The sequence below is a fragment of the Ovis aries genome, chromosome 24 (genome assembly GCF_016772045.2).
Source record: "Ovis aries strain OAR_USU_Benz2616 breed Rambouillet chromosome 24, ARS-UI_Ramb_v3.0, whole genome shotgun sequence".
NCBI classification, from domain to species: Eukaryota; Metazoa; Chordata; class Mammalia; order Artiodactyla; family Bovidae; genus Ovis; species Ovis aries.
The window spans coordinates 21,840,376-21,862,279 of NC_056077.1; the positions used below are offsets into that span (position 1 = coordinate 21,840,376).

General features: G+C 40.4%; 1 protein-coding gene across 2 annotated transcripts in view; it reads left to right on the forward strand.

The window, feature by feature from the left end:
- Positions 1-22: 22 nt before the first annotated feature.
- DCTN5 (dynactin subunit 5) overlaps positions 23-21,904 on the forward strand; it is a 29,512-nt gene continuing 7,630 nt past the window's right edge. For both annotated transcript variants that reach the window (XM_042240161.1, XM_004020840.4), the window contains exons 1-4: positions 23-144; positions 894-962; positions 16,200-16,318; positions 19,249-19,360. In XM_042240161.1, coding sequence (XP_042096095.1) covers positions 97-144; positions 894-962; positions 16,200-16,318; positions 19,249-19,360 — 348 coding nt within the window. In that variant the 5' untranslated portion in view covers positions 23-96. The remainder of the gene's footprint in view (positions 145-893; positions 963-16,199; positions 16,319-19,248; positions 19,361-21,904) is intronic.

Below are 21,904 nucleotides of genomic sequence, written 5' to 3' on the forward strand. Positions count from 1 at the left end.
AGTGGTGGAGCCGCCGGAAGTTGCTTGAGTTCCAGTCAGAAATACCGGCGGACGGACTTTGACAGGAGCCAGAGCCGCGCCTAGGAGTTGGTGGTCATGGAGTTGGGCGAGCTGCTCTACAACAAGTCCGAGTACATCGAAACGGTGCGCGTGTCCAGACATCTGCCCTCCCCTCTCCAAGCCTGCGTTCTCTGAGGCCTCCGTCCTGTCTCTGCCCCACCCCTGGTCCTTTCGGCGTTAGTCCGAGATTACCTGAGAGTTCATGTATAGTCTGGTTTTGTTATTTATTCCTTGCATGGCCAGTTTAGGCTTTTTTTTTTTTTTTTAATCTATTCCTGATTTCCTCGTAGAGATAAAATGCCTTCCAGAAAGCAGGACAAGTCTCATTCATTCTGATATTGATTACAGTTCTGGGCTTCAGGCCTTGTAAAAAAAAAAAATTTTTTTTTTGTTTGTTAAACTAATGTGTGGTGATTTATTACTATGTGCTGAGGACTGTTATTCGTTTTTTTTAATAGTCAATACCTGATGTATGTAAATTGCTCGAAACGGGTTTAGTGCTCAATCGGCATTACTCTTATTTTTTCATTGAATTCTCACAACTCTGATATTGGTAAAGTCATTATCCTGGTTCTAGGTCTGTAAAACTGAAGTATAGAAATGAGATTCAATTCATGTCTGCTGCTGCTAGCCTGTGTATGTACCACATACAACTTCTGGGTCTGTTTCTTGAATCCCTAGTTTCCTGATTCATCCTTGCATTTTTGATATTCTGGACTCATTCCATTGCAGACATCACCCATCTCAAGTCCTGTTCTCTGCAATACCAGCTTTCTTGGTGGAAATTTGTAGCCTGGAATCCACTGATTTTGCTCACCTTTGTTTTCTTTCAGGCATCTGGGAACAAAGTTAGTCGGCAGTCTGTATTGTGTGGAAGTCAGAACATTGTTCTTAATGGCAAGGTAAGGGACAGAGTCAGCTCCAAGATGCATATTTCTGTTTCCTTTCCACTCACTATCAAATCAGCAAGGCAGATGAAATGTTGCCATGTCTCCTACTTATTGATGTACATTCTGAAATTCTGTTTTAAAAAGAATTCTCCAAATTGGATTTATTGGATACAAAAAAAGATTCAGTAAAGGGAGGCAGCAGAAAGCCTTTTTCCTGTTATTCCAGGAACAAAATACAATGGCACCCAGAACTGAAATTATTATATAGTATTGTGTGTTCTGTGTTACAGGACACAAAACATAAATTTTAGTGTAAAAACTAAAGTGATACTGATATAATTATCCATTTACTAATTAATGGTTCATTATTGATCAAAACTCTTAATGTGAGAATTAGGAAAGATAACTGAAATATGAAATCCTTTTGAAAAATGGAATGTGAAAGGCTTAGAACACTTAAGAACCAGAAAAAATATCAAGGTATATTTGATCTTGACAAAAACTGAAGTCCCTAGTTTCTTCCTGCTGTTAGGAACACTCAATTTTCCTTGAAATATTAAATCTCTAACTTCTAGAGGTAAAATAATATCGCTATAGTCAGAAGATCACAGATATTTGCAGTAGAGACACAATTACTGTCTCTATTACTGTCTCTATACCATGAGATTTAATGGAAATATAGTTTGGTAGTTAAATATAATTAATAATTATAGAGGCACTGTTTCTGCACCAAGTTAGAAAATTGAGTCAACTCCATCTGACTCATTAGCAAGCATGTGGAGTTTAAGTATCCAATTCATTGACATTAATTACAGTCACAGTGTTGTGCAGTCATCACCACTACATCTATTTCTAGAATTTTTTCATCACCCAAAGAAAAACTCTGTAAGGAACAGTTCCTGTTCCCTTCTCCCAGGCCCTGGTAACCTCAACCCACTTTCTGTCTCTATGAATGTGCCTATTCTAGTTACGTCATTTAAGTGGAATTATATAATACTTGTAATTCTTTGGGCTGGCTTATTGCACTTAGTACTGTATTTTAAAGACCCATCCATGTTTTAGCATGTATAAGAATTTTATTCCTTTGATAACTGAATAATATTCCATTGTGTCTATGTACATTTTATCTATTCATCTGTTGATAAACGTTTGGATTGTTTCTCCCATTCTGCTTTTTTGAGTAATGCTGCCATGAACTTTGGCATGCAAAGATCTATTTGAGTTGCTGTTTTCAATTATTTTTGTATATACTTAGAGGTGAGGTGGCTGGGTCATATGGTAGTTCCATTTTTTAGCTTTCTGAAGAACTGTCAAGTTGCACCATTTTACAGTCCCGTGGCAATGCAAGAGAGTACCAATTTCTCCATATTCTCACAAACATGTTATTTTCTCTTTTTCTTGAATGTGAGTATGAAAGGTATTTCATTGTTTTTTTTTAAAATTCATTTTGGTTGGAGTATCATTGATTTACAATGTATTAATTTATGCTGTACATCAAAGTGAATCAGTCATACGTAAACATATATCCATTTTCTTCTAGACTCCATTCCTGTATAGGTCATTACAGAGCACTGAATAGAGTTCCCTGTGCTATATAGTAGGTTCTTATTAGTTACCTTTTGTATACAGTAGTGTGGTTTGCGTTTCCCTAATGTCTAATGATGATGTGCATCTTTCATCTGATTGGCCATTTGCACATCTGAGGGCAAAAGTCTATTCAGTCCTTTGACCATTTTAAAACTGTGTTGCCTTTTTGTTGTTGAGTTGTATTTCTTTATATGTTCTCCATAATAAATCTTTGTCAGATTTATGATTGCAAATATTTTCTACCATTCTGTAGATTGTCTTTACTTTCTTGATAATGTTCTTTGATGCACAAGAGTTTTTAATTTTGATGAAGTCCAGTCATCTATTTTTTCTTTTGTTGCTTAAGTTTTTGATGTCATATGTCTAAAAATCCTTACCAAACCCAAGATCATGAAGATTTACTCCTGTGGTTTTTTCTAAGAGTTTGTGATTTTAACACTTTTATTGAAATAGTCATCGATTCATTTTAAGCTAATTTTTTGTTTGAATTAAACTTAATTAAGTTAATTTTTGCATATAATGTGAAGTTAGGATCCTCTTTAATTAAGTCTTGGTGTGAGGAAATTTACTTGTCCCAGCACCATTTGTTGAAGAGATTGTTCTTTCCCCTTTGAATGGTCTAGTCATCCTTATAGGAAATCATCTGTACTTAATCATTACTGTAGCCTTGTAGAAAATTTTATAATCAGGAAAGATGAGTCCTCCTTTCAAGATTGTTTTGGTTATCTGGGATCTTCTATTTCTTTCTTGAAAAGTGTTTTCTTTGACAATATTTGGTGCACACAGGAGACTAATGTGTGATACATATGTTACGAAGCATAAAAATTGCATCAACACCATGAACCCACCACCCAGCTGAATAACTGGAACATAATCAATGCATAATAATACAGTACAACCTGAAGTTTCTCTCTTATTTCTTTCCTCCTTTCAAGAATAGCGCTATTCTGAATATCTTGTCTTATAAATTCTTTATTTTTCAAAAACTTTTTTTTTTTTTTACCATATACATGCATGCATGCGTGCTAAGTCACTTTAGTCATGTCCAACTCTTTGTGACACTATGGACTGTAGCACACCTGGCTCCTCTGTCCATGGGATTCTCCAGGCAAGAATACTGTAGTGATCCCTCCTGGGATCTTCCTGACCCAGGGATCAAATGTGCATCTCTTATGTCTCCTGCATTGGCAGCTGGGTTCTTTACTACTAGCACCACCTGGGAAGCCCCACCATATACATAGGTATTTCTAAATAATATATTTTGTTCCGCTTTACTTGGTTTTCTGTGACTTTCTATTATTACACTCAATTATTATAATGATGACAATAGGAGACATACAGTACACTTACTAAATAACATTGTTCTCAACTCCTGTTTCTAAGATTCATTGGGATTTATGCATTTTCACTGTTGTGTACAATTCCATTTATCCCCTCCTCTATCGGTAGATATTTTGTTTCCAGCTTTTTGTTATTATGAACAATCTGTTTTGTTTTGTTTTTCCTCAGCCCCTGTCCCTTTCAGAACTTTCTGTTTTCCTAAGCCTTTATATCAGGTGTCACAGTGCCTGCAGGGAGAAACAGGGTTTATATGAGTAAAGAGGACTAGTATAAACCAGAGAGAGTGATGGGGCCTGGTGAATTGGAGAATACAGGACCTAGCTAAGCTCAAGTGGATTGTTGTTGCCACATGGGAATGTAGACATATACTTCCAGAGCTTCTAACTGTCCCAAACTGGAAGTCTGGATTTTTTTAAAAATGTAAAATGCCCTACTATTTAAATAGCCTCCAACTTAAATGATAAAAATGACTGAAGGGCTAAATAAAATGGTTTCTAGGTGCAACCCTTAGATCTCCAACTTGCTACCTCTGCCTTGTCCTTCTTGAGTTCAGTGAACTCTGCTTTAGCACTGTTTTCCTCCCTTTAAGGTCTTTTAAGACACTTCCTTTCATGTTAACATGCTGTTGCCCCTATTTTTCATCTGACTTCTTTTTAGCTCCATTCTTCTGAGATAGGAGCCAGAATTTGAATTCCTCTTGCTTACTCTCTTTGACCATCTGTGATATCATTTCCTTCTTATGTTTTTTTGTGTTTGCTTCTTCATTGCAAATATAATTTAGGCTGACTGAGGGTCTTATATGAATTTTCTTTATTTCCAAATTAAGATTGTTGTCTTTATTTAAAATGCAATGAAACAATAAGAGCCATTACCAGATACTCAGAACTCTTGATATTCTGTTTTCTTCTAAAAGAAAAAGAAGTCATTTTCTCTGATTGTAGATGGAAACACAAGCAGAAAACAATGACTGAAGTAAATTAAAAATCTTAGATGAGAGAATTATGTACTAGAAATAGACATCTCTCTAAGGTTGAAGAAGATGGCTTTTTTTTTTTTTTAAAAAAAAAGATCGCTTTTAAAACCAAGAGAGGAATTCCTAGCAGACGAGTGGTGGTGGTGGTGGTTGTTGTTCAGTCGCCCCATTGTGTTTGACTCTTTGCGACCCCTAGACTGTAGCACTCCAGATCCCCCTGTCCCTCACCGTCTCCTGAAGTTTGCCCAAGTTCATGACCATTGCATCAGTGATGCCATCCAGCCATCTCATCCTCTGGCACCCTCTTCTCCTGCCCTCAATCTTTCCCAGCATCAGGGACTTTTCCAGTGAGTCAGCATTCGCATCAGGTGGCCAAAATACTGGAGCTTTAGCTTCGGCCTCAGTCTTTCCCATGAGTATTTAGGGTTGAATTCCCTTAAGATTGACTGGTTTGGTCTCCTTGCTATCCAAGGGACTCTCAGGAGTCTTCTCCAGCACCACAGTTCAAAGGCATCAATTCTTTGGTGCTCTGCCTTCTTTACGGGCCAGCTCTCACATCCATACGTGACCACTGCAAAAGACCATAGCCTTGACTCTACGGACCTTTGTTGGCAGAGTAATGTCTTTGCTTTTCAACACACTGTCTAGGTTTGTCATAGCTTTCCTGCTGAGAAGTGGTCATCTTCTGATTTCAGTCACCATCCTCAGTGATTTTGGAGCCCAAGAAGAGGAAATCTGTCACTGCTTTCACTTTCTATTTGTCAGGCAGTAATGGGGCCAGATGCCATGATCTTAGTTTTTTTTAATATTTAGCTTTAAGCCAGCTCTTTCACTTTCCTCCTTCATGCTCATCAAGAGGCTCTTTAGCCTCTTCACTTTCTGCCATTGAGTGGTGTCATCCACATGTCTGAGGTTGTTGATATTTCTCTCAGCAGTCTTATTTCTAGCTTGTTACTCATCCAACCCAGCGTTTCTCATAGTGTGTTCAGGGTATAGGTTAAAGAAACAGGGTGACAGCAGACAGCCCTGTCGTACTCATTTTTCAGTCCTGAACCAGTCACTTGTTCCTTATTGGGTTCTAACTGTTGCTTCTTGACCTGCATACAGGTTTTTCATGAGACTGATAAGATGGTCTGGTATTCCCATGCTTTCCACAGTTTGTTATGATCTGCACAGTTAAAGGCTTTAGCATAGTTGATGAAACAGCGGTAGATGTTTTCTCTGGAATTCCCTTGCTTTCTCAATGATCCAGTGAATGTTGGCAATTTGATCTCTGGTTCCTCTGCCTTTTCTAAACCCAGTTTGAACATCTGGAAGTTCTTGGTTCACATGATGCTGAAGCCTGGCAGGCACAGTTTTAAGTGTGACCTTACTATTGTGGGAAAGTGAAAGTGAAGTTGCTCAGTCATGTCCGACTCTTTGCGACCCCATGGACTATAACCTACCAGACTCCTCCGTCCATGGGATTTTCCAGGCAAGATACTGGAGTGGGTTGCCATTTCTTTCTCCAGGAGATCTTCCTGACCCAGGGATTGAACCTGGGTCTCCCACATTGTAGGCAGATGCTGTACCATCTGAGCCACCAGGGAAGTTGCAGGAGATGAGTGCAATTGTCCGATGGTTAGAACATTCTTTAGTACTACCCTTTTTGGGAATTGGGATGAGGATTGACCTTTTCCAGTCCTGTAGCCATTGCTGGGTCTTCCAGATTTGCTGACATATTGAGTGCAGCACTTGGAAGGAAAGTTATGACCAACCTAGGTGGCATATTGTAAAGCAGAGACATTACTTTGTTAACAAAGGTCCGTCTAGTCAAGGCTATGGTTTTTCCAGTGGTCATGTATGGGTGTGAGAGTTGAACTATAAAGAAAGCTGAGTGCCGAAGAATTGATGCTTTTGAAGTGTGGTGTTGGAGAAGACTCTTGAGAGTCCCTTGGACTGCAAGGAGATCCAACCAGTCCATTCTAAAGGAGATCAGTCCTGGGTATTCATTGGAAGGACTGATGCTGAAGCTGACACTCCGATACTTTGGCCACCTGACGTGAAGAGCTGACTCATTTGAAAAGACCCTGATACTGGGAAAGATTGACGGCAGGAGGAGAAGGGGACGACAGAGGATGAGATGGTTGGATGGCATCACCGACTTGATGGACATGGGTTTGGGTGGACTCTGGGAGTCGGTGATGGACAGGGAGGCCTGGCGTGCTGCAGTTCATGGGGTCGCAAAGAGTCGGACACGACTGAACGACTGAACTGAACTGAGCGCGACACTTTGATATCATCATCCTTTAGGGTTTTGAATAGCTCTACTGCAGTTCCATCATATCCACAGCTTTATTAACAGCAGTGCTTCCTAAAGCCCGCTTGACTTCACTCTCTAGAATGTCTGGCTCTGGGTGACTGAGCACATCATCGTAGTTATCAGGTTCATTAAGATCTTTTTTGTACAGTTCTTCCATGTATTCTTTCCATCTGTTCTTGATCTCTTCAGCATCTACTAGGTCTCTACCATTTCTGTCCTTTATTGTGCCCGTCTTTGGGCAAAATAGTCCCTTGATATTTCTGATTTTCCTGAGGAGATCGCTAGTCTTTCCCCTTCAGTTGTTTTCCTCTTATTTTTATGCACTGTTCATTGAAGAAGGCCTTCTTGTCTCTCCTTGTTATTCTTTGGAACTCTGTGTTTAATTGGATGTGCCTTTCCCTTTCTCCCTTGCTTTTCACTTCTTTCTTCAGCTATTTGTAAAGCCTCCTCAGATAACCTCTTTGCCTTGCTTTTTTTTTCCTTTGGGATGGTTTTGTTTGCTGCCTCCTGTACAATATTGCAGACTTCTGTCCGTAGTCCTTCAGGCACACTGTTTCCTAGATCTAATCCCTTGAATCTGTTGGTCACCTTCACTGCATATTCCTAGGGGATTTGATTTAAGTCATACCTGGCTGGCCTAGTGGTTTTCCCCTCTCTCTTTAGTTTAAAACTGAATTTTGCTGTGAGAAGCTGATGATCTGAGCCACAGTCAGCTCTAGGTCTTGTTTTTGCTGACTTTATATAGTTTCTCCATCTTTGGCTACAAAAAAAGTAATCACTTTGATTTTGGTATTGACCATTTGGTGATATCCATGTGTAAAGTCATCTCTTGTATTGTTGGATAAGGTTGCTTCCTATAACCAATGCGTTCTCTTAGCAGAATTCAGTTAACCTTTGCCCTGCTTCATTCTGTTCTCCAAGGCCAAACTTGCCTGTTACTCTGGGCATGGCATCTCTTGACTTCCTATTTTTGCATCCCAATCCCCATTGATGAATAGAACATCTTTTTTTTTTTTAAATGTTAGTTCTAGGAGGTCTTCATAGAACTGATTAACTTAAGGTTCTTTGGCATTGATGGTAGGGGCATAGATTTGAATTACTGTGATGTTGAATGACTTGCCTTGGAAATGAACCAAGATCATTCTGTCATTTTTGAGGTTGCATCCAAGTATTGCATTTTGGACTCTTTTGTTGATTATGAAGGCTACTCTATTTTTTCTAAGGGATTCTTGTCCACAGTAGTAGATATAATGGTCATCTGAATTAAATTCGCCCTTTCCAGTCCATTTTAGTTCACTGATTCCTAAAATGTCGATGTTTATTCTTATCCTGCCTGACCATGTCCAATTTACCTTGATTCATAGGCCTAATGTTCCAGGTTCCTATGCAGTATTGTTCTTTGCAGCATTGGATTGCTTTCATCACCGGACACATCCATAACTGAGCATTGTTTCCTCTTTGGCCCAGCAGCTTCATTATTTCTGGTAGTTGTCTTCCACTCTTCCCCAGTAGCAAATTGGACACCTTCAGTGTGGGGGACTTATCTTTCAGTGTTACATCTTTTTGTCTTTTTAGACAGTTCATGAGGTATAAACGGCAAGTATACTGGAATGGTTTGCCATTCCCTCCAATGGATCACATTTTGTCAGAACTCTCCACTATGATCCTCTGTCTTGGGTGGCCCTACATGGCATGTCTCATTGCTTCATTGAGTTACAGAAGCCCCTTCACCATGACAAGGCAGTGATCCATGAAGAGGGGACCAGTGGTTAGGACTCAGTGTTTTCACTACTGAGGCTAGGGTTTAGCACCTGGTCTGGGAACTAATATCCCACAAGCTGTGAGGCTCGGCCAAAAAGAAACAAAACCCAAGAGGAACTGTAATACTTTACAGTCAGCAGCAGACGTGAAAGTTTCTTTTTGCCGGTAGGGGTTTTATAGGCCGAACACATGCAGGTCAGATGGGTTAGCTCTTTCAGGTATGAGTGCACTTCTTTTTTAGTATTTTCTCAGAGCCTGGTGTCTGGCCAGCGATTTATCTAAATTCACATATACTTGAGGTGAATATACCATCTGCCTCTCTACCCTGACCTTCTGTCTTGGGCCCCAGACCTTTATCCACAGCTGCCTGTTGGTCATCCCACAGGACCCTCAAACTCCACATTTCAAAATTGAATTTATGATCAAATCCCCAGAATCGCTCACCTCATCCTAGATTCTCTTTTTCTTGCCCAACATCTAAATAATGACCAAGTCATATAGAATCTCTTTTTGTTCCTTTTAAATATTTTATAATGGAATATTAAAAAATAATTTTTATTTGGGTATATTATGTACAATAAAATATACCCATTTTAAATATGGATGAGTGGATGAGTTTTGGCTGATGTGGACATCTCTGCAACTAGTACCACAATCACGATATAAAATATTCCCATCACTCTAGTTTTTCTGCCTCTCTGTAGTCAAGCCACCTGGGTAACCTGTGTAAAACTAATATAGATTAGTTTTGCATTTTCTAGAGTTTCCTATAATTGTAATCATGTACTATCTTGGGAGTCAGGCTTCTTTCACTCAGCATAATGTTTCTGAGATTTATCCATGTCATTGGATATATTCAAGGATTAGTATTGGGTTGGCCAACAAGTTCATTTGGGTTTTTCTGTTACATCCTATGGGGAAACCAAGTGAACTTATTCGCCAACCAATAGTTCATTATTTTTTAAACCTTTTTTTTGCTGTGCCATATGGCTTGTTTGCATTGCCGTGGCAATGAAAACCTGGAATCCCAACTACTAGTCCACCAAGGAACTCCCTCATTACTTTGTATAGATGAGCAGTATTATTTGGAATTTTAGGACAGTAGAGAAAACACAGAATGAGTCCCTATGTATTTATTCACTGGCTTCTACAGTTATCAGTATTCTGGCATTCTTCCTTCATCTCTATACTCACCTGCCAAATTCAAACCAGTTTCGGAGTGGAATATTTTAAAACAAATTGCAAGTATAATTTTGTTGTTGTTGTTCAGTTGCTAAGTCATATCCAACTCTGCGACCCCATGGACTGCAGCACGCCAGGCCTCCCTATCCCTAACCATCTCCCAGAGTTCATCCAAGTTTATGTACATTGAATCGGTGCTGCTATCCAACCTTCTCATCCTCGCCTGCCCTCTTCTCCTTTTGCCTTCAATCTTTCCCAGCATCAGGGTCTTTTCCAATGAGTTGGCTCTGCTTCCAGAGTAATATTTCTAATGAAGATTCAGTTGCGCTAATCCTTCATTTAAAATCTTTCATTGATTCCTTATATCCTCTATGGAAAGCTGTGGTACATATACACAATGGAGTATTACTCAACCGTTAAAAAGAATTCATTTGAATCAGTTCTGGTGAGATGGATGAAACTGGAGCCGATTATACAGAGTGAAGTAAGCCAGAAAGAAAAACACCAATACAGTATACTAACACATATATATGGAATTTAGGAAGATGGCAATGACGACCCTGTATGCAAGACAGGGAAAGAGACACAGATGTGTATAACGGACTTTTGGACTCAGAGGGGGAGGGAGAGGGTGGGAAGATTTGGGAGAATGACATTCTAACATGTATACTATCATGTAAGAATTGAATCACCAGTCTATGTCTGATGCAGGATGCAGCATGCTTGGGGCTGGTGCATGGGGATGACCCAGAGAGATGTTATGGGGAGGGAGGTGGGAGGGGGGTTCATGTTTGGGAACGCATGTAAGAATTAAAGATTTTAAAATTTAAAAAATAAAAACTATTAAAAAAAAAAAAGAAGTCTAAACTTCTGTAATCAGCGTACATAATTCCTCATGATCTGGTCCTTCTTACTTTCTCAGCTGCAACCCAAGCCACATGCACTTTTTTTTATATTTTTTACTTATTTTATTTTTTGGTTGTGGTGAGTCTTCTCTGCTGACGTGGGCTTTCTCTAGTTGTAACGAGTGGGGAGTACTTTCTAGTTGTGGTACGTGGGCTTCTCATTTCAGTGGCTTCTCTAGTTGCAGAGCACAGGCTCTAGGCATGTGGGCTCAGTAGTTGTGGCTTGTGGACTCTAGAGTGCTGCTGGCTCAGTAGTTGTGTCACATGGGCTTAGTTGCTCTGCAGCATGTGGGATCTTTCTGGACCAGAGAATGAACCGGTGTCCTTTGTACTTCAAGGTGGAGTCTTAACCACTGGACCACCAGGAAGCCCCTCATGCACTTTTTAACCTCATTTATTCAACAGACACTTCAAGAATGCCTACTTTTTACCAAGTATGGGGCATTAATTTCCCCAAGTTTCTGGGGGAAATTAATAATCCCCCCATAATTAATTATGTTATTCAACCCCTCCTGGCAATGTCTAGGGAAGCCATGTATCACATCCTGAAGTGACGCATTTAATCTGAGTCCAGAAATTGGGAAAGGAAAAAGAACGTCAGTGGATTTACCCTGGGAACATGAAGCTGGAGGCAATGAGTAGTGTTAGGAGATTAGACAAAGGTGGGGGCAGCTGTGAGTCTCCTGAGCAACAGCCAAGGCAGGAGGGCAGGTGGAATGAGTGCATCTGAGGACGTGCATAGACCAGGTCTGCTGTAGGTATTCTCAACAGATGTTTGTCCATCCATTGACTCCTATTCATGGAATTGTAAGGGCAAAGCTTGTGATGTACTGGGAACATCTTGGAAAAACAGTCAACATTATGAGGGCAATTCTCTTCACCTTAAAAAAGTTTTCCCTTTTGACAGAACATGTGATTCAGTAGAGCATAACATAACTCTGAGTGTCTTGTTTCCTACTGTTTTTTGTTATGTTTTAGGCTATGTAAAATATGCTCTGTTTCCTCTTTGACCCCCCTCCTAGAGTAATGGAAATAAAAACAAAAATAAGCAAATGGGACCTAATTAAACTTAAAAGCTTCTGCACAGCAAAGGAAATGATAAACAAGATAAAAAGACAGCCCTCAGAATGGGAGAAAATAGTTGCAACCAAAGCAACTGACAAGAAGATTGATTTCCAAAATACACAATCAGCTCTTGCAGCTCACTATCAGAAAAACAACCCAATCAAAAAATGGGGTGGAAGACCTAAACAGACATTTCTGCAAAGAAGACACACAGATGGCCAACAAACAGAAGGAGAGATGCTCAACATCACTCATTATTGTTGTTATTGTTGTTCAGTCACTAAGTTGTATCCAGTTCTTTGCAACCCCATGAACTGTACATGCCAGGCTTCTTTGTCCGTCACTCTCTCCCTCAGTTTGCTCAAACTCATGTCCGTTGAGTCAGTGATGCCATCCAGCCATCTCATCCTCTGTCGCCGCCGCCTCCTCTTGCTGTCAGTCCTTCCCAGCATCAGGGTCTTTTCTATTGAGTCTGCTGTTCACATCAGGAGGCCAAAGGACTGGGGCTTCAGCATCAGTCCTTCCAACAAATACTCAGAATTTATTCCCTTCAGGATTGACTGATTTGATCTCCTTGCTGTCCGATTGAATCTCAAGAGTCTTCTGCAACATCACAGTTGAAAAACATCAGTTCTTTGGTGCTCAGCCTTCTTTATGGTCCAACTCTCATATCCATAGATGACTACGAGAAAAACCATAGATTTGACTATACAGATCTTGTCATCAAAGTGATGTCTCTGCTTTTTAATACACTGTCTAGATTTGTCATAGATTTTTCCCAAGGAGCAGGTGTCTTTTAGTTTCACTGTCCACAGTAATTTTGGAGCCCAAGCCACTTTTTCCCCCATCTATTTGCCATGAAATGATGGACCAGATGCTATGATCCTCTTTTTTCAAATGTTGTGTTTTAAGCCAGCTTTTGCACTCCTCTTTCACCTTCATCAAGAGGTGTTTTAGTTTCTCTTCGTTTTCTGCCATTAAAGTGGTATCAGGTGCATATCTGAGGTTGTTAATATTACTCCCAGCAATCTTGATTCCAGCTTGTGAGTAATCCAGCCTGGCATTTCGCATGATGTACTCTGCATATAAGTTAAATAAGCAGGGTGACAGTATACAGCCTTTACGTACTCCTTTCCCACTTTGGAACCAGTCTGTTGTCCCATGTCCAGATCCAACTGTTGCTTCTTGACCTATATGCAGGTTTCTCAGGAGGCAGGTAAAGTGGTCTGATATTCCTATCTCTTGAAGAATTTTCCAGAGTTTGTTGTGATCCACATGGTCAGAGGCTTTAGTATAGTCAATAAAGCAGAAGTAGATGCTCTTTGGAATTCCCTTGCTTTTTCTATGAGCCATGGATGTTGAAAATTTGATCTCTGATGGTTCTGTGTTTTCTAAATCCAGCTTGACCATCTGGAAGTTCTCGGTTCGCATACTGCTGAAGCCTAGCTTGAAGGATTTTGAGCCTAATCTTGCTGACGTGTGAAAATGAATGCAATTGTATGGTAATTTGAACTTTCTTTGGCTTTGCCTTTCTTTGAGATTGGAATGAAAACGGGCCTTTTCCAGTCCTGTGGCCACTGCTGAGTTTTCCAAATTTGCTAACATATTGAGTGCAGTACTTTAACAGCATCATCTTTTAGAATTTTAAATAGCTCAACTGGAATTCCATCACCTCCACTAGCTTTGTTGGTAGTTAATGCTTCCTAAGGCCCACTTGACTTCACACTCCAGGATGTTTGGCTCTAGGTGAGTGACCACACTATCATGATTATCCAGGTCACTAAGGCCTTTTTTGTACAGTTCTTCTGTGTATTCTTGCCCCCTGTTCTTAATCTCTTCTGCTTTTGTTAGGTCTTGGCCATTTCTGTTGTTTATTGTGCCCATCTTTGCAGGAAATATTCCATTGTTATCTCCAGTTTTCTTGCAGAGATCTCTAGTCTTTCCCATTCTATTGTTTTCCTCTATTTCTTTGCACTCTTCGCTTAAGAAAGCTTTCTCTTCTCTCCTTGCTATTCTCTGGAACTCTGCCTTCAGTTGGGTATATTTTTCATTTTCTCTTTTGCCTCTCTTCTTTTCTCAGCTATTTGTAAGACCTCCTCAGACAACCACTTTGCCTTCTTGCATTTCTTTTTCTTGGGGATGGTTTTGGTCACCACCTCCTGTACAGTGTTACAAACCTCCATCCATAGTTCTTCAGGCAGTATGTTTACTAGATCTAATCCTTTGAATCTATTCATCACCTCCACTGTATAATCATAAGGAATTTGATAAAGGTCATACCTGAATGGCCTGGTGGTTTTCCCTATTTTCTTCAGCTTGAGCCTGAATTTTGTAGTAAGGAGCTGATGATCCGAGCCACAGTCAGCTCCTGACTTGTTTTTGCTGACTGTACAGAGCTTCTCCATCTTCGGCTGCAAAGAATATAATCAGTCTGACTGGTATTTACCATCATCTCGTGATGTCCATGTGTAGAGTCGTCTCTTGTATTGTTGAAAGAGGGTGTTTGCTATGAGCAGTGCATTCTCTTGGCAAAACTCTGTTAACCGTTGCCCTGCTTCATTTTGTATTACAAGGCCAAACTTGCCTGTTACTCCAGGTATCTCTTGGCTTCCTACTTTTGCATTCCAGTCCTCTATAATGAAAAGGACATCTTTTTTTGGTGTTAGTTCTAGAAGATATTGTAGATCTTCATAGAACTGTTCAACTTCAGCTTCTTTGGCATTAGTGATTGGAGCGTAGACTTGGATTACTGTGATGCTGAATGTAAACACAATGAAAAGGCAAAAAGATATGACACCAGAAGATGAAGTCCCCAGGTTGGTAGATGTCCAGTGTGCTACTAAGGAAGAACAGAGGAACAGCTCTATAAAGAATGAAGGGGCTGGGCCAAAGTGGAAACAGTGCTAAGATGGGGATGGGCCTGGTGCTGAAAGTGAAGTCCAGTGCTGTAAAGAAAACATTGCATAGGAACTTAGAATGTTAGGTCCATGAATCAAGGTAAATTGGTCAAGTGGGAGATGGCGAGTGAACACTGACATTTTAGGAATCACTGAACTAAAATGAATAGGAATTGGCGAATTTAATTCAGATGACCATTATATCTACTACTATGGGCAAGAATCCCTTAGAAGAAATGGATTACCCCCCTCATAGTCAACAAAAGAGTCTGAAATGCAGTGCTTGAAGGCAGTCTCAAAAACGACAGAATGATCTCTGTTCGTTTCCAAGCAAACCATTCATTATTAGAGAACTGCAAATCAAAACAACATTGAAGTATCACCTCACACCAGTCAGAATGGCCATCATCCAAAAATCTACAAACAGTAAATGTTGGAAAGGATGTGGGAAAAAGGAATCCCTCTTGCACTGTTGGTGGGAAAATAAAATGATACAGCCACTATGGAGAACAACATGGAAGTTCCTTTAAAAACTAGGAATAGAACTGTCATATGACCCAACAATCCCACTTGGGCATATACCTTGAGAAAACCACAGTTCAAAAAGGCACATGTATCCCAGTTTTCATTGTAGCACTGTTTACAGTAGCCAGGACATGGAAGCAACCTGGATGTCCATCAACAGATGAATGGATAAAAAAGTTGTGGTATATACTTATACAGTGGAATATTACTCAGCTATAAAAAGGAGCAAAATTGAGTCAGTTGTAGTGAGATGGATGAACCTAGATTCTGTCATACAGAGTGAAGTAAGTCAGAAAGAGAAAAAACAAATAGCATATATTAACGTGTATATATGGACTTTAGAAAAATGGTACTAATGAGTCTATCTGCAGGGTAGGAATAGAGACACAGATCTAGAGAACAGACTTGTAGACATGGGGGGAGGAGAGGATGAGATAAATTGGAAGAGTAGCATTGACATACAGTACACCACGATCTGTAAAATAAACGGCTAGCGGGAAACTGCTCTGTAACACAGGGAGCTCAGCTCGGTGCTCCGTGATGACCTGGAGAGGTACGATTGTGAGCACGGCAGGGAGGCTCAAGAGGGAAGGAATGCATGCCTACTTACAGCTGATTCACGTCGTTGTACAGTAGAAACCGAAACATTATGGTGAAGTGATTATCCTCCAATTAAAATGAAATTTAAAAGTGTGCTGCTTTGTTTTATAGACCATTGTGATGAACGACTGTATTATCCGAGGCGATCTGGCAAATGTTAGAGTTGGACGTCATTGTGTGGTAAAAAGTCGGAGTGTCATAAGGCCACCGTTCAAGAAATTCAGCAAAGGGTATGTAATTTAATCATTTGTATCAGTCTTGGGCAAGATGCTGCTTCTGGTGGTGAAATCCATGTGTTGAATCATGGGAGAAGAAGCAGGTCTGTACTTTTGTTTGGAACACTGAGTGAGAACACGCCATAATGAGCACAGTTGGTGGTGGTTGTCTTAGTCTAGTTGGTGGTTAGTTGCCAGAAACAATTCACGTAAGCTGGCAAAACCAGGGGCGGGGGCGAGGGGGGTTTCTGATTAAACAGACACAGGCATATTTGGTGGAATTTCAGGGTAGAAAAAGGGGGCCAGGTTTCACAAGTGACTGAAACCTGGAGCTGGACAGCTTGCTGAAATTAAGACCACTGTTCTGTCTGTCTGTCACTCTGCCACTGAAACAGTTTTTATCTGTCCTTCTCTCTGTACTTCTTCTTCCCTCTTTTTTCTTCCTGCTGTATCTTCCCACTTTTCTCCTGGAGCCAGCTTTGCTGCCTCAGCCCTTTAATTACATCATGTCTTCATTTAGGCTTCCAGCCTGAATACCTATCAGAGATTTTAAATTGTCCTATTAACAAAATCTTGGTTAGAGTGAATCTGATTGGCTTAGTTTGCAGTTAGGTGCCCACCCCTAGTCTACAAACAGCTTTGACCCAGAGGGTATGGTCAAGTCAGGCTGACTGATCTTTCAGTGGGAATAAGGCTTGTCAGAGAAACATCTGACAGGGCAGGGAGACTGCCCGCTATGCTTGATGTGGAGTATCCTCTTTGCTTCCCTCTCTGCTTGCCCTCCTTGCTCCTTCCCATGGCACCATCTGCTTCCATCCAATAATTCAACAATGGTTTATTAAGTGTTTTCCTTATGACAATCACTAGGTTATAATCTGGGCATATAAAATATGGATAAAATGGGGTCTCAAAACCTAGTGTTAGAAATAAAACAAACGAATGTGACAAAAAAGAGATTCACAGGTGTATAGAACAATCTAGTGGTTACCAGTGGGAGGGTGAGGGGTGAGATAGGGGATGGGGATTAAGTACAGACCACTGCATATAAAATAAATAAGCAACAAGGATATATTATACAGCTCAGGGAATATAGCTAATATTTTATAAACCTCTAAAATTGTGAACTACTATGTTATACGCCTGAAACTTATATAAAATTAGCTATACCTCAGTTAAAACAACAACAATCACCACCACCATGTGGTAAAAATGATTGAATAAACAGCTACTATAGAATATAATGCTGCAACAGGATAGCCACTATGTACTGGAGTACTGCTGACCCTGGGGTATGAACATGGTTAGGGAAGAACAGAAGAGGGCAGTTATTTCAGACGATAATACTTGGATGTATATCATGCAGGAATTGTCTGCATTTCTTGTAGTGATGCTGGGCTCCAGGATTTCATTACATACAAGAATTGGAGCAGGGAGTCATTGTATATCATACGAAATTCGAATGAAAATATTTGCTCATTAGTTCAGAAGGTGCTTGAGGGGGAGCCAGAAAACCTTTTCATGATTTCTTACAGTAACTGATGCTCTGCTAGAATTGTTGACTCCACCTCCTGATAAAGGCATTATTGGGCTGGATATGGTCCAGGAAGAAGACTGAAAATGAACAGTCTTTTCAGTGAATGGAGGGATGTATGAATAAGAATAGTACACATGTAGCAGCCTGGATGGGAGGGCAGTTTAGGGGAAGATTGGATACATGTATGTGTATGGTGGAGTCCCTTTGTTGTCCACCTGAAACTATCACAAAACTGTTGTCTATATTCCAATATAAAATAAAAAGTTTAAAAGTAGTCCTCATGAGAAATACAGAAATATGGAAGTGTAAATAGCAACACATGCAAAGAAGGTGAATGTCGATTTCCTCCCCTGTATGTCTCTATACCAGAACCAGATAAGAGTAAAGAGTTTTGAATTTTCAGTTTAAAATTGAAGAGTTGACAGCCTGCTATAGACTATGATAAAATTAAGGAATCCATTGTTACCCAAGGGGTCTAGACTAAAAATGCAAATAAGATTTAAATAAGTTATAGGTGTGTGGAAGACAGGTATCATCTCTGATAAAATATTCCTGACAAAATAGAACACAGGACTGGAAAGAGCCAGTGAGTATCTAGCTGCTTTGTATTAGTTCTAGTCCAAATATTTTACATCCCAAGTACTGAAATTTCTTGGAAGTATGATCACAGACCACTGTCAATTATATTTGAGGAGTCTTGGAGAATGGGAATGATGTCACAAGTCTAGAGAAACCCTACTAAATCCTTAAGTCTTGGCTTAAATGTCACTTTCAATTAAGCTTTTACCAAACCACCAGTCTGAATAAAGTCTCTTTGTCATGCCCTCATGATGTGTTATTTTTTTCCTCTGTAGCACTTATCACAGTTGTAACTAATTACTTATTTAATCATTTATTTAATCTCTCTTCTCCCATGGGCAGGGTCAAGTACCTTTTGCTTGCTATTGTATTCCCCAGTTCCTAGCATAGAGTCAGGCAGTAAAACCAGACAATATATAAATTTTCAGCATGTTGGGAATTATATCCCATGAACATTACATCAGTCCCCTGAAGCATTATAGAGCAGATTAATGAAAATGTGATCTGTGGGCATTTTCAGAGGAGGCTGGAATGAGCAAAACGTTCATTTGTTTTTATTTGACGCTAGCTTTTCTAACTTTGAAGGTCTTGCCCTTGCTCTTTTGCTATTTCCTTGCACATTTCTGTAGTCTAATATTTCTGATTTTGGTTTAATAGTCACATGCATCTTCTTCGATGTTACAGAATTCCTCAAATGTGAGGATTCTTTCCTTGCTAGAAGCAGTCTTATTAGGACAAGATGGTGTTGCAGTTGTGATCTTTAGTTTTATAAACCTTGACCAGAGGTACATCACCTTGACTTTTTTTTTGTTCTCTTCTTTTTCTTCTATAGCGTTGCATTTTTTCCTTTACATATTGGGGACCATGTCTTTATTGAGGAAGATTGTGTGGTCAACGCAGCTCAGATTGGCTCTTACGTTCACGTTGGCAAGAACTGTGTGATTGTGAGTATGCTGACTTGGCTGGCTGAGCAGCCTCACTCCCCTTTGAGCTCCTGTCCCTCCCATCAGTGGGCCTTTGCTTCTGTCATCAAGCAGGGTAGAAGCTTTTTCTGATCTAGTAGTTTGCCAGAATTGTTATTAAATTTGGAATTCTTCCTAGGCACTAGTAATCATGGCTAACCTTTATGGAATCTTTTCTATATGATGTTAAACTCTTTCCTTTGGTTATTTCATTTAATCGTCACAACCATCCGAGGATGATAGACGGTAATTATCCCTATTTTCAGGTGAGGAGACTGAAAACCTTTGATATTGGGGATTTGACAAGGCTAGTAAATGCTAGAGTTGGAATTTGAACCCCGGTGGTGTGAATAGCCATGCCACTATGTGGCCTACCTGTCACCTCACCTTAAGAATCTTACAGTCTGGTTGGGTGAGGGGATCTTGAAGGGTAAGTCAAAGCTGGCTCATAGACAAGAGGAGAGAGAGTGTTTCAGGGGAGAGATTGGCACGTGTAAGGGTCACATTCACCAAGGGCATGACTTTAAAGGAGCTGCACGTAGTTCAAGATGCTGGGCCTGCCAGGTGCTAGTGGGCCTCTCACTCAGCAGAACCTGTAGGACACAGGTCCACAGGCACCGCGGCATGAGTTTGTTAATGCCAAACATTAACCCAGCCAAAGCTTTCCAAGGCTGAATTTCTTGACATTTCTTAGATGAAGAGGTTGATTTCAGTTAGGATTTCTGAGTCCATCCTGAGTGAGAATGATCAGAGGCAGACTCCCTAAATTTTCAGGGAAAATATTTCCTACATTTTATATTTGTCCCTCAGATTCTGGGAAAGCCAAGACCCCTTTCCTGTGTTTAAATGGCTGCTCCTATTAACACAAAGTCAGCTCTCTACTCTGGATAAGACTCAGAGCCTAAAGTATCAGAAAATCTGCAGAAACCATGCAGTCACTTTCCAGGAGCCATGAGGCTGCAGCAGAGGTGGACAGTGCAGAGAGCCACGTTGCTGAGAAGACATTCCAGTCTGACTTGCTACTCAGAATCAAGGGGAGCAGTTGTTCTGCCAAATATTCTCTGGAGGAGTTCCTTAATATGTATTAGAGACAGGATGTCTTTGGTTCAGCCTGATGTTGAGGAGAGGGAGAAGACAGTGAAATCCATCCTCTTTCCTCACTAACTGCTTGATTAGAGCAGGCTTTCCAAGCCACAGCTGAATTTTTCTGATATTTTCCTCAGTAATGTGAAGACATCAGCATAGTAGCCTAGTCCTTTAGGTCCAGAGCCAGATGTCTGAATAGTTAGTAACCAAATGCTATTCCCAATGCTTAGGAAATTCTAGTCCTATTGTTCAGCATCTGCTTTTTGTATCACTTTTCAGTGCATCAACTCCTGGTATAGTCATTGTTTGGCACTGGCTGTACTTATTTGCTGAGCCTTTACAAATTCTCAGGAGAAAGATGCTTTGAGAATCTCAAAGCTAGTAGGAACTCTTTAGAGTCCAGCTGTCCCCATGACACACAGATCTTTCCTGTAGCATCTCATGTAGTACTGTGACTTCTGCTTGGGTATGGGAAGGTATGAGTGTTAATCAAAATTGCCCAAAAGTCTTCAGGAAAAGTCTAACAGGCATTATGGGTCAACTGTTATCATGCCTTGAGCTTTACATTTATCTTTAATCTTAATAGCATTCTGGCAGGCTTGGTTTTACATGCTGTTTCACAGGATGGAAGAAATTTGCTAAATAACTTGGATAAAGAGATATGGGACTTCCCTGATAGTCCAGTGGTTAAGACTCCACACTCCCAATGCAGGGGGCATGAATTTGATCCCTGGTCAGAAAACCAAGATCCCACATGCCATGCATTGCAACCAAAAGAAAAAAAGGAAGAAAAAAGAAAACCGCAAAAAAAAGGGAGATAAGGGTAGGTGTAATACCAGCAACATGTAGTTCTTAACTCCATCTTGAAAAGTTCTTCAGGAAAGAATAAAGAAGCAGTTACAGCTCTTTACCTCCTCAGCTATTGCCAACTCATTCACGCCTAAGAAGTACCTGCATTTTTTATTGTGCTGCTGTGGAATTGATCAGTTTACCCAGAATTCTCTGAAACCCAAATGAGCACATTTCTCTGAGCGGGCAGAGTGGCTAACTAGACAAGCAGGTGCCCTCAGGCTGTTTGGTAACCAGGGTAGACAGTGGGAAAGCTCATCTCCACTGCTCTTCTTTTCCAGGGCCCTTTGTCTGGGGATCCCTGTCTGTGAGTGTATCCTGCCATATGCAGCACCTTGTTTCCTTTTGTTCAGTGCCCCGTGTGCTTGGTCTGGGATTTTAGGAGCCTCGGCATCTTAGGGAATCTTTGAGTTAATCTGGGAGTCACCAGGGGAGCTGGCCATCTGCTCCATTTTTGATATTGCCAATAACAGATGATTCATGGAAGAGAGTTTTCTAAGGAGAAGTGAAGATATGCAGTCATAACTTGCTTCTGACCTAAAGATATTGCCCAACTTGGCTGTTATCCACCCAGCTGGAGACAACTTAGTT